This window comes from Tenrec ecaudatus, chromosome 3, assembly GCF_050624435.1.
Source record: "Tenrec ecaudatus isolate mTenEca1 chromosome 3, mTenEca1.hap1, whole genome shotgun sequence".
In the NCBI taxonomy this organism is placed as follows: Eukaryota; Metazoa; Chordata; class Mammalia; order Afrosoricida; family Tenrecidae; genus Tenrec; species Tenrec ecaudatus.
The window spans coordinates 148,475,110-148,488,097 of record NC_134532.1 but is presented as its reverse complement, the minus strand read 5'-3'; the positions used below and the strand labels follow the sequence as shown (position 1 = coordinate 148,488,097).

Below are 12,988 nucleotides of genomic sequence, written 5' to 3'. Positions count from 1 at the left end.
AGACTTCATCTTACATACTTTGGATGTATTGTCAGGAGAGATCAGTCCCTGGAGAAGAACATCATGTTTGGTAAAGTAGAGGGGTGGCAAAAAAGAGGTCGGCCCCTGACAAGATGGACTGACCCAGTGGCTACAGTGTGTCAGTGGGCTCAGTCATAGGAACAATTGTGAGGAAGGCACAGGACAGTGCAGTGTTTTGTTCTGTCATAAACAGGGTCACTATGGGTCGGAGCTGACTCAATGACAACTAACAACAACAACAACACACAGACACACAAAAGCATCACTGGCTTTGCTTCTCCAGAGAACCCAGCCTAACACACATGGTCCCAGAGTGGTTCTAGAGAAACAAAATTATAAAGATGAATTCAATCAAGTGTTTCTCAAGTCTCATTAGCCCTGCAGGCACTGCGGACTCCACCTCTGATTGTGTAAGTACGGATAAGTCTCTCACTATTGGTAGAGGACACCGTTTACCCATGGCGCGAAGTGGCAAAGCTAATACCCCAAATAGCACCGCCCAAAGTGCTGGTGAGAAGTGGGGCTCTGAGTGATCGTGTGTCTGATACCTTTCCAGTGTTTTCAGCATGAGAAGGATAGGGAAGCAAGTGGGTTGGCACTACTCATAACAGACAAGTAGATTTTAAAAAAGAGATGAACTTGGTGCTTTGGAAGCCCAAGTGCCAAATCAAAGCCCTCAAAGGCCCCACTTGTGCCGTGCAAGGAAATCCTCTCTCCTAGTAGCAGAAACAGTATTGCTGAAAACCAAAGCTATTGGTCCCATCACAGGGACAGCTGAGTCACAGCACCACCTTAATTCCCATCCTAGAAAGGTGCCCGATATTAACGTGAGAGCACTGACTGGGAAGAAATGGGACCCTGAAATTTGGGATGGGGTATAGGGGCCTAAAATTATCTCCTCGTAATTGAGAAGCTGGTGATAGTGAGCCCTCGGATTTGTTTAGCTACCCCTGCAACAAGTGCCAACCCTCCCACCTGAGGAAATCAATCCATCTCCGTAAAACCACTATCCCCTCCACCCCCACAGAGTCAGACTCAACTATGACTGCTGACCTCGACTGCTGCTGCCAGTAGGACTGAGTGTGGATCCAAGGAAGATACACTTCTGGACAAGGTCAATGTTTCAGCACTTATCCTGAAGTTACCTATTGTCCCAGGTGTGAGGACTGTAGATTTCCTTACACCGAGTGATAATCTATTCTGAAGGCTGCAATCCTGGATCTTCATCCACAAGCACCTCAAGTTCACCTCACTCTCAGCAAGCATGGATGTGTCATCTGCATATCACAGATTGTTAATAAGCCTCTGAACCTGATGCCACATTCTTCTCCATATAAGCCAGCTTCTCTGATGATTTGCTCAGCACATTGAATGTATAAGTCTGGTAAGAGGACACAAGCCTGACACACCTTTCCTGATTTGAAACCATTGCCCTGTTCTGTTCACACAACTGCTTCTTGATCCATGTACAATTCCGCATAAGCAAAATCAAGTGTTCTGGAATTCCCATCCTTCTCGAGGTTATCCCGTTTATTGATCTACCTTTGCACAGTCAAGGAAACACAAGTAAACATCTTTCTGGTATTCTCTGCTTTCAGTCAAGATCCACCTGGCATCAGCAATGCCGTCCCTTGTTCCACTTCCTCTTGTGAATTCGGCCTGAGCTTCCGGCAGCTCCCTCTCAATGTACTCCTGCAACCATTGTTGGATGATCTTCAGCAAAGTTTACTTGTGTGTGACATTGTTCTATAGCTTGAGCATTCTGTTGGGTCACCTTTATTTGGATTGGGTACAGATATGGATCTGCCTTCCAATTTTTTTGCCAAAGATGAGTGAGTGCTCCAGTGTGTTGTCAGCTGGTTGCAGCATTTCAGTTGTTACTCCATCAGCGCTCGGAGCATTGTTTGTGGTCAATGCTTTCGATGCATTAGGTGCACCTGCTGCCGAAGATCTAGTTAAAGTGCTAAAAAGCAAGGCCGCTACTTTGAGGACTAACTTGTGCTGAATTCAAGCCATGGTATATTCCAGGTGTCCTCAAACTATGGCCCGCGGGTCACATGTGGCCCACTGAGGACATTTATCTGGCCCGCCAGGTGTTTTTGTCCCGCCCATTTGTCTTTTTACTTCAAAATAAGATATGTGCATTGTGCATAGGAATTTGTTCGTAGTTGGGTTTTTTTTTAACTATAGTCCGGCCCTCCAACGGGTCTGAGGGACAGTGAATTGGCCCCCTGTTTAAAAAGTTTGAGGACCCCGGTATATTTAATCACCTCATAAGCATGTAAAAGTTGGGCACTGAATAAGGAAGACCGAAGAAAAAATGCATTTGAACTTTGGTATTGGCAAAGAATTCTGAAACCTCCATGGTCTGCCAAGCCCAAAAAACACACACATGTATTTTGGAAGAAGTACAGCCACAAGGCTCCTGAGAGGCAAGATTTCAAGACTTCTCTCATGTACTTTGGGCATGTTATTAGACCAGTCCCTGGAGACCAGCACCTTGCTTGATAAAGTAGAGGGGCAACAAAGGAAGATGGGTTGACCCAGCGGCTGCAAACATAAACGCAATTGTGAGGCGGGCACCGGCCGGGTGGTTTCATTCTGTACTTAGGGTGGTTCTGAGTGGGCACTGACTCACAGCACCTGACAGCTACACCACCATGCCTGCTGATATGGCCATAACACCAACCCCACGGACAGATGAACCCCTCGGGAACAACAATGGGAGTAGCGATAGATACCATGAGGACAGGGGGAAGTGGGAGAGAACGGGAGCACAGATCGCAATGGTCGACGTATAACCCCCTCCCCACCAAGGGTGACGAACAACGAAAGCATGGGTGAAGGGAGACAGTGGATAGCGTAAGATCTGAAAATGATAATAAATTTATCATTTATCAAGGGTTCATGAGGGTGGGAGGGGAGCGAGGGAAGGGAAAATGAGGAGCTGATACCAAGAGCTCAAGTTGAAAGTGTTTGAAAAGGATGATGGCAACATATGTACAAAGGTGCTTGACACAATGGCTGTATGGATTGTTATAAGAGCTGTAAGAGCCCCCAATAAAATGATTTATCAAAATGAAAAACAAACTCACTGCCATTGAGTCGATGCTGACTCATAGCAACCCTAGAGGAAAGTACAGAACTGCCTCTATGAGTTTCCTAGACTGTAATTTGATGGGAGTAGAAAGTCCCAACTTTCTCCCAAGAAGTGGCTGGTAGTTTCGAGCTGCCAACCTTGGGTAACTCCGACCAAAGTGTAATCACTACACCACTACACCACTAGGGGTCCTTAATGAAAGATCCAGAAACCAGTAGACTCAGTGATGTCGCATGCTGTGGAGGCGAAGTGACCATGTGACAGAGTGGACCCACGGGCCCGTTTCCCCAGTGACCCATGGAATTTCGCAGGGTAGTGCATTGTGCGTCGGGCTGTGAACCACAAGATCAGCAGTGTGAATCCAGCAGGTGGTCTGTAGGAGAGAGGGACTGCTGTGCCTGTCAACATGCAGTCTCAGAAACCCTCGGGGCAGTTCTATGCTGTCCTATGAGGTCGCTATGAGTCAGGATTGACTGTATGGGGGGAGGTTTAATCTTCATGGAAGCCGACTGCCACCCCTTTCTCCCTCTGAGCAGTGGTGGGCTCCAAACCAGCCCCTTTCCCTTAGCAGGTACTGAAAGAGCACCCCTGGAAGGCTGCCTGCTACTCTGCAGGGACCAACCACATCTCACTTCTGGGAGCTGCTATCATGTCCACCCTGAGACCTATCACTGCCCCTCAAAACTCAAAACCCAAACGCACTGCCATCAAATCAATCTCAACGTATGGCAGCCCTATAGAACGGAGTAGCACCGCCACTGAGGCTCCGAGGCTGTCAGTCTTTACAGGAGCAGAAAGCCCCATCCCTGTGGGTTCGTATCGCTGACCTCATGGTTATCCACCCAAGGTGCCACCCACTGGACTACCAGGGCTGCCCCTCGTCCTATAAAGATCAGGTAAGGATACAGGCAGGGGGACAGGTAAGTGTCACCACAGTCTCTGGTGATGAGCGACTGTGAGTAGAGCCGTAAACGTAGCAGGCTCCCTGGATTGGTGGAGAAAAAAGGGAAGCTTCAGGGAGAGGAACCTCAGTATTGAGATCAGATTCCGCGTTCCCTCTCCAAGCCGACATCTGCTACTCAGATTGACCAGAGGAAAGCAACGCGGAAGTGTTGAAGGTCCTGGGCACCCAAGACACTACCCAGAGGAGCCCTGGTGATGTATGGTCAGGGAATGGGCTGCCCACTGCTAGGTCAGCAGTTCGAAACCACCAGCCGCTCGGCAGGAGAAATGATGGGCTTTTTGTACCCAGAGCTTGAAAGATGCACATGGGCTCCCAGCGCAAACTGACCGAGGGTAGAGGAACAAAAGATAGGAAGCAAGACCAGGTTATGTAACACTTCATTGCCATGATAAGAAGCTTGGATTTGTTCAGAAAGCAACAGGTAGTTAGTCACACATATTTATTGATTAAAAAAAATTTTTTTAAGGAGCCATGGTGGTTTATGAGCTGGGCTGCTGACGGCAAGGTCAGCAGTTCAAAACCAACAGGCCTATTGCGGGTTGGCTGAGGCTTTCTACTGCCGTCTGGAGTTGCAGTCTTGGAAACTGAACAGGGGCAGTTCGACCCTGTCCCACAGGGGCTCTGTGAGTCGGCAGTGTGATTTTTAAGGCACTACCCTGTTCTTATCACTCTGGCAACATGCAAGCGTTCTCCCTGGCAAGTGGCACGTGAACCCGTGCAAGTGTGGGGCACTCACGCTGAGGACTCGTAAGCCAGGTTGCAGAGCACGCAGTCGTCCAAGCTGAGGTTCAGGACTTTGCACAGGCCGCGGATTTCGTCGAGGTAGGGTTGCTGCAGGGTGCGCTCCAGCTTTTCCACCGCCATTCTCATCAGCGGGTAGACCCACAAGGGGACCCTGTCCCTAGAGAGAAAAACCCATGATCACGGTTGATTTGCATAGAGATAGCAGCGTGGGGCGGGGAGTGGAGAGGATGGGGGCGGAGCGGAAAGAAATGGAAAATTTTCTTTAAAGGTCAGAGATGGGCCTCCACCGCCTCCCATTTCCCCTCGGCGTCCAGTAGGAAGGGCGACACAGAGAGGGGGGCGGGACGGGTTCAAGGGCGCTGCGGGATCTCCACCGAGGACTAGCGAGCGGCCTCGAGCCGGTAGCAGAGCAACCGGGCAAGAAACCACCCGCCACCACGGCCCGAAACGGCCCAAGGTGTCTTGTTGGCGCCTCGTTTGCAAAGTAAACCAGTCGCGCCAGGTTATCCTCAGCCCCGAAACTGCCCCGAGCAGCTCCCCGGAGTCCTTCCACACCCCAAAACCGAAGGGAGGAGGGGGCGGGGCGCGTGGAAGGGGAAGGCAATCAAGGGGGGTGTCACTGGGTCAGGGTCTCTTTTTGTTTCTCTTTGCCCTGAGCCAGGGTGTCCGGTGGGCCGGCTGCGCGCCCCCCGCGCGCCTTCGCGCGCCCTCCGCCCTGCGCCCCGCGCTCACCGGATGACCCGCTGCAGCGTGGCCCGCAGCAAGTCCGGGTCGTAGTGCCGCAGCACGGGCAGCCAGCGCTGCTCGGGGGCCGCGTCCAGCGACACGTTGAAGCGCGGCGGAGCGAGAGAGCCGGGGAGGCTCCCCGCGGACCCCAGGGCGCCGGCCAGCAGCGGCAGCAGCAGCGCCAGCCAAGGGCGCGCCAGCGGGCCCGGCGCTTGCATGGCCCCCGCTCAGCTGTCCTCACTGGGACCCGAGTGCTGGCGGCCCAGGCCCCCGCCGGGCTAAGAGGAGAAGGGGGAGGCGGGACGGGGTGGGGCCTGGGGTGGAGCCCGCGTGCGGCCCGCCCACCTCGGGCATGGGGATGTGGGAGGAAGAGAAGACGCCCACCCCTGCCAGCTGGCGAGGTCACCTGCTCGTCGCACGCCTGGCCATCACCCCTTTGCTCCCCCAATAGCAGCGTGGTGTGACTGAAAACTGCGGCCTGGAGAAAATGGTTTGCAATACCGAAAAAAAAAATATCAGGAAAGATCTATTTGGTAGTAGTGGTTTAAAGGTGCAAAAGAGAACTTAATCTCAAATAATTTAAGGAGAGCATTTATTAAGTCTTGTACACGAAAAGACAAAAAAAAATCATTAACACCAGATCAGGATAGTGTCCAAGGATTCAAAGCCACGCGACCACTTAAAGGTGGCATGGAACACAAAAGGGGCTGTCTTAAATTCATGATTGACAGCAGATCAGGACCTCACTGTTACAGGTGGAACCAAACTGCCTTTTGAGTTCTGGTCTTGACGCCCTCCCACCGCTCATCAGGCTTGCAGCCATTAGTGTCTGGGCCAGCAAATCTGTTCTTGAGATGTTCTCAGAATTCAGGTGGGATAACTCAAGGTTGTATTTGGCCTGTCATGGACTTGTTCTTATTTTCTGCACGGCCAAAAGAACAAACAAATCTTTCCCGGGAGAAGCACAGTCAGAATGTTCCTTAGAGGCATGGATGGTGAGACTCTGTCTCACGTGCTGTGGGCATGTTATGTTGTCAGGAGACTGCAGTCCCTGGAGAAGGACATCATGCCTGGTAGAGTAGAGGGGCGGTGAAAAGAGGAAGGTCCTCAAGGAAATGGACTGGCACAGCTGCTGCAACCAGGGCTCACACACAAGAGCCATCTTCCGGATGGCACAAGATGAGCGGTTTCCTTCTGTGGTACACAGGGCGCTGTGAGTCAGAACAGGGCCCACGGCACCTGACAAAAACAAGTGCCACCAGAGAGCAGGACTGGCCCAGGATGGAGACATGGGCATTATTTTAGACCAGACAAATAGTTTTGGGGTTGTCACTGTCTGCCTTCTGCAAACGCAGTGCTCAGGATTTACGCTCGAATACAGTCGAAGGGGATTGGGGCAAAATCCAGTTTGATTCATCACCCTCATTAGCATTTTTAATTCTTCAACGCTTTCCTGGATTTCAAGAGGTTGTTTTGGCACAAAAGAGATGCCCACCGTAAATATAATTTAAAGAGAACATGTGAAGCGGCCAGACACCACGAAGACACAGACACAACCACATGAAGGAGGCCGTTCACATGAGGTCGAAATGGCATCCAAGCAGTGGCGGGCCTCAACCGGGTCGCACCAGTTCAGCACACCTGCACCTGATTTTTGTTGAGTTCGGCAAACTGGTTGGTCAAATGACACTTGTAATCAGGCCTCTCGGCGGTGGGCGACTGGCCAGTTGCCCAATGTGCAAATCACAAGTATGCATTCCTTGCTGTTTTTTAAAAGTTCATCAACAGCGTATTTTCAGTGCCCATAGTACTGTTAATTTTGTCCGGGGGAATTAAAAATTATATGGAGCTGTGCTTGTAATATTTATGTATTTAGAAAAACTTGTGCTTTTGATGAAATATTACATTTTTATTTCCTTGTGTTTGCTACTTCAAAAAAACAAACAGAATATAAACAGAAAAGGCGACTGAGGTAGTTAGTTTATTGTGCCAACCTGGTCGATAAACACATGCAGGGTTAATTAAAGGGCGGAGGGATAATTGGCTCAGTGAGCCTTGTCTTGCTAGTTCTCTGGTCTTTTGCTTTCAAATGGTCGCGCCAGGGTGCAGCTGCCTTAGCCAGTTCCCTGCTTCAGCTTTCCAGGCTCACTCCCTGCAAGACATCCCCGAGGAGAAGCCACATGGACCTACCCTGATGCAGCCCTGGGTGCTGGAGCAGGAGCAGCTGTGTGGAGACCCCTGCCAGCGCTGAGATGCTTACACATTCACCGACTCTGCTTTCCTCCTGCAGTTGGCGTCATTGCATCTGTTTTATGAGATGGAGGAGGACTTTGTGGATTGGTGTTGGGCATACGGGTTAATGGATTAATGTTGGACTGTGGTCTTGGGCAGCTCTGGGTTGGGATGTTTTCTTGATGCGCAGTCAACCTTTATATAAAACTCTCTCTTATACATGAGTTTCTGTGGATTTATTTCTCTAAAGTACCCAGACTAACACAGCGACAAGCAATTAGAGGGTGACATGCTCTCATTCATTGCAGCTTTATGGGTCCTGTGTGTTTTGTAAGACTCTTTCTTTCTTTTTTCTATGTGTTTTCTTTTATAGTCTTTGTTTTTTATGCGTGCGCCCACCATTTGTCTTCAGTGACCATGCAAGAAGGATGAGCGCCAGAGTGCCGGATGATTAGAACCGAGTGTGTTTGTGTTGAGGGAGGGCTTGAGTCGAGGCCCAAGGCCCGTCCCCTACCTCAATGCATTGCCATATAAATACATGTACATAGGCCAATACCTCTATTTTTACAAATTAATATATTTGCATATGTACACACCTATGTTTATACCTCTCCTCATAGGCATTGCAGCTTTATGTTATACCCCGAATTTCCACGAGATATTATGATTGAATTATGCAATTCCTGAAAGTGCTTATTTTTTAACCGTTTTATTGGCACTTCATCCACATATCATACAATTCAATAGTTCAATCACATCAAGAAGAGTTCTACAGTCATTACTACAATCAATTTTAGAACATGTTCTTCCTTATAGCCATTGCTATTCGTGTGATTATTTTTTTAATTGTGGCAAAGATACACACAGCAAAACATTCTCCAATTCGATCCCCTCATAGAGGGGTTTAGGAGAGGAGATGGGTTAATTAGGGTGTGAGGTAGTACCGATGAAGAACACAGCTTTCCCCCAGATCCTGGATGCTTCCTCCCCACAACTACCATGATCCGAATTCTACCTTGCAGGGCTGGATAGGGCAGAGGTTGTACACTGGTACATATGAGGGCTAGAGGCACAGGGAATCCAGGGTGGATGATACCTTCAGGACCAAGGGTGTGAGGGGTGATGCTGGGAGAGTGGAGGGTGAGTGAGTTGGAAAGGGGGAACTGATTACAAGGATACACATGTGACCTCTTCCCTGGGAGAGGGACAGCAGAGAAGGAGGGGAAGGGAGACTCCGGATAGGGCAAGATATGACAAAATAACGATGTATAAATTACCAAGGGCACATGAGGGAGGGGGGATAGGGGAGGGAGGGGAAAAAAAAAAGAGGACCTGATGCAAAGGGCTTAAGTGGAGAGCAAATGCTTTGGGAATGATTGGGGCAGGGAATGTATGGATGTGCTTTATACAATTGATGTATGTATATGTATGGATTGTGATAAGAGTTGTATGAGTCCCTAATAAAATGTAAAAAAAGAAAAGAGGAGAAAAAAAATGATTAGGGCAAAGACTGTACAGATGTGCTTTATACAATTGATGTATGTATATGTATGGACTGTGATAAGAGTTGTACGAGCCCCTAATAAATTGTTTTTAAAAAAAACATTCTCCAATTCAACAACTTCTACATGTATAATTCGATGCCATTGAGTATACTCTTTGTGTGATACAACCATTATTGATATCCTTTTCTAAATTATTCCACCACCATTAACATAAATGCAATACCCCGGAAGCAAACATTTTTCCTCCTTCACCCATGATAGCCATAGGTCAAGTTTGGTTTTTTTAGTTGTTTTTTCTTGATATAATATTCACATTATCATACATGTCCATAGTTAAATCTCTTTTAAAAAGGGTTGTTGTGGTATATACAACCTGTTGTCAATTTGATAGGATGAAGAGTGAAGGGGTGGGGCCTAGCCTGTCAATCAGGTTGCAGCTTGATGACCTCATTTGGAGGCGCTAAGGAGATAAATAGCTCACTGGAGGCGGGACACAGCCGGACTCCCTGGGAGACATTCCAGCTGAGAAGACACACGGAGCGATGATAATGCCCTGAGTTGGAGGAGCCACGTGGACACCCCTGCCAGCGTGGAGATGCTTATACCGCCACTGGATCCACAAGGCTTTCACCCACTGACCTGTGAGTTTCCTGCATTTGGTGCCATTTCATGTGTTTCGTGAGTCTGAAGAAGCCTTTATAGATTGTTATTGGACATTTGGGCTAATAGTGGACTTATGGACTTGATCTGGCCCAGGCTGGGATGTGTTCTCAATGTTCAATTGCTCTTGTATGTAAAACTCTTTCTTACACACGTCTATGTGCCTGTGTACTTGTGTCTTTAGTCAACCCAGACTAACACAACTACAATCATTTCTAATGTTACTTCTCCCCTCCCAAGGGCCCAAGTAGAAAGAAAATATTTTGGCAATGATTATTGCAACATATGTACCAAAGTGCTTGATTCAATTGATGCATGGATTATTAGAAGAGCCCCCAATAAAATGATTTTTTTAAAATAAAGCAATTTGGAAATATCTCAGATTGGATTTCTTAGGCGCTTGTCTGTTAAGATCCTGTGACAGCACAAACTCATATGGAATAAGGCAGGCTGCTCCAGGTCTCTCTCAAGAGACCCACCGGGGTACAGCCCAGGTTAGGGACTTAAACTCATCCACCAGTCACCAAGAGGAACCAATACAGTCAGGTTCCAGGGTTTCAGCAATGTTTCTCACAGTATTTGCTGCATGAAGTAAGAAACTACCTTTCAGTATGTCTTCTTTTACACTACAAACGGTCATTAGGGCAGCAGACCGGCTCTGAAATGATTTGAATCCCCTATTGCATCCAAGGATTTGTTGAGATACAACACTTTAAAGAAGGGCATGGAGAGGCACTGTCACAGAAGCATGATTGGTGGCAGATCAGTACCTCACAGTGACAGGTGGGACTGCAGAAATAGGAGCGAGCCCATAATTTGGATGTTCACATTCTTAGAAACAAGGGCTTACAAGCTTGACCCTGGGCCTTCAGATCAGAATGGTGAGGTCAAAAATGATAGGGCATGACTCAAGACGATGTGACCCCCTGGACTGTCCCTCGTGATAGTCAAGGGCACACCGAGACAAGCACCTGAGACTGCCCTTCCGTGGGCCTGCTGGAGAGGAGCGGAGGCAATGCCCTCTCTGGAGGGCACTCTGCCTGCGGGCAAGATTACCTGAAAGCATTCCACGGAGAAGGCTTACTGCATTGTATCGTTGCTTGGGGTTAGTTGGTTTGGACCAACACTGACCCTGTGAGCCACAGAAGAAACACTGCCCAGCCCTGTGCTGCTGTCCTCACAAATGATCCTGGTCTCCCTGGTGATGCATCACCAGCCTTGCCTCGAAGGAGCACACTGGCCACGCTACTTCCAGAACAGATGGGTTTCTCCATTTAACAGTTCACGGAACTTTCAATATTCGCAATGTTCTTCAGCAGAACCACAATTCAAATGAGTCTGTCAGTTTGTCCCACTGCAGTGGCTGAGTTGTTGCTGGGATGCTGGAAGCTATGACCCCTGGTATTCCAAATGCCAGCACGGCCACCCAAAGTGCCCAAGTTTCAGTGGAGCTTCCAGACTAAGAACAGACAAGCAAGGACTTGGCTTCCCACTTCGGAGGAAGGAGCCACTGAACACTTAGGGCACAGAATGGGTTTGGGGCTGTCACTGACATCCACAGCCTTGTGGAAACTGAGGTGGGCAGAATTTCAACTCTAATACAGAGCACAGGAAAGCTTTTACAGTTCAACACACCCACACATTTCAGTTAAAATGAAGGACAGAAAAGACGCGTGTCTGCTCTGATGAGTCATCACACACTAAAAACCCAGAGGTCCCAGGGCGTGAGCCTGACCGCCTAACCTTGCCAAATGAGGGCAGGATTGGGTCACAGCCAAGGCGAGACAACTACCGGTTTGGGGTTGGTTTGTTTTTGGAGGGGAGGTGTCAGGGGGTTTTTCTTAAATAAAAAAACTGCCCTGAGCTGAATGACCCCTGGCAGACAGATTAAAGGGCCTGTAAGCTCCCTTTGTGTGGTGTAGATCTGCTGGGGGGCTGTCCCCAGTGTACCCTGACTACGTTCCTGCTCAGCAACCCTGCCCTGCCGTGCTGTCTCCTCCTCCCTGCTTGTTTGTCCCTGTTGTTGCCAAACCACCACTCCTTTCCTTTTGAGAAGCCGGAAGCACAGGGATCCACCCCGAAAAGGGGCCACCGTACCCTAACCAAAAGGCACCAAGTCAAAAGGTAAATCCCAGCCAAGGCTGTAGGTAAGCTTTCAGCAAGGTTGCTTCTGGAGATGCTGACAGCTAGTTTCTCAGTAACCAAACTCCAGACTTCAGGAGGGCCAACCAATCAGATGAAAGAAACCTGTCCTAAAACAGATGGTTCACAGTCAACTAGCCTGCAGGTGGAAAGTCTCTCTCACATGGCACAATCAGGAACGAACTGGCAGCCCTACAGCCGTCAGCCCACACATGAAAATTCTTCTACCAAAGCAGTAGATTAGCCCAAGAGACTAGAATGACTGGCTTATTCCAGGTCTCAAATGGACAGATCCGATGAGATTTCCTAAACAGATTTGCCAAGGTAATCGACAATGGGTACAGTTGAAATCTCCCAGAATCAGCCCTATTGTGGTGACAGATTTGGGGGCCTTTGCATATACAGAGGTGCACATATAGAAAGTGTACTTACTCCACAGGGCTGCCAGACCAGAGGCTTAGAATCTCAGCTCCTGGGTGAAGGTGACTGGGCAAGGAGGCACAGCAGCCTAAAGAGCTCTCCAGGGCTAGAGGACCCTTGGCAATTGCTAGAGGTCTTCTGGGCTCCTGTCCTTGGCTTCCCTAGTCCAAGCCTGGGACCTTCTGGCTGGCAAGAAAGGTGTCACCCACTAGGATTTCTCAGCTCACTGGAAGGCTCTAGTAATTGTTCCATCTCTTGGTTGACAATAGGTTGCAGGGTGAACACAAAAAGGGCCCGAATCACATGAGCATAGTCGTCAGATTACAGAAACCAGGTAAACTCAAAAGATTCTAAGTGTTAATTGGCCTGCCTGGGAATGGAGGGCGGGATCCTCCTCCAACACCCGTCTCTCTCCATTTCTTTGTTCTCCCAAGATAAACATGCAGGCTGTTGTTATTCTAACACAGACAAATT

General features: G+C 48.9%; 1 protein-coding gene across 1 annotated transcript in view; it reads right to left on the bottom strand.

Annotated features, from left to right (window-relative positions):
• NAAA (N-acylethanolamine acid amidase) overlaps positions 1-5,827 on the bottom strand; it is a 30,301-nt gene extending 24,474 nt beyond the window's left edge. The window contains exons 1-2 of the mRNA XM_075544188.1: positions 5,562-5,827; positions 4,822-4,986 (exon numbers count right to left, since the gene is read on the bottom strand). Of these exons, the coding sequence (XP_075400303.1) occupies positions 4,822-4,986; positions 5,562-5,773 (377 nt within the window). The 5' untranslated portion in view covers positions 5,774-5,827. The remainder of the gene's footprint in view (positions 1-4,821; positions 4,987-5,561) is intronic.
• Between the last annotated feature and the right edge of the window lie 7,161 nt (positions 5,828-12,988).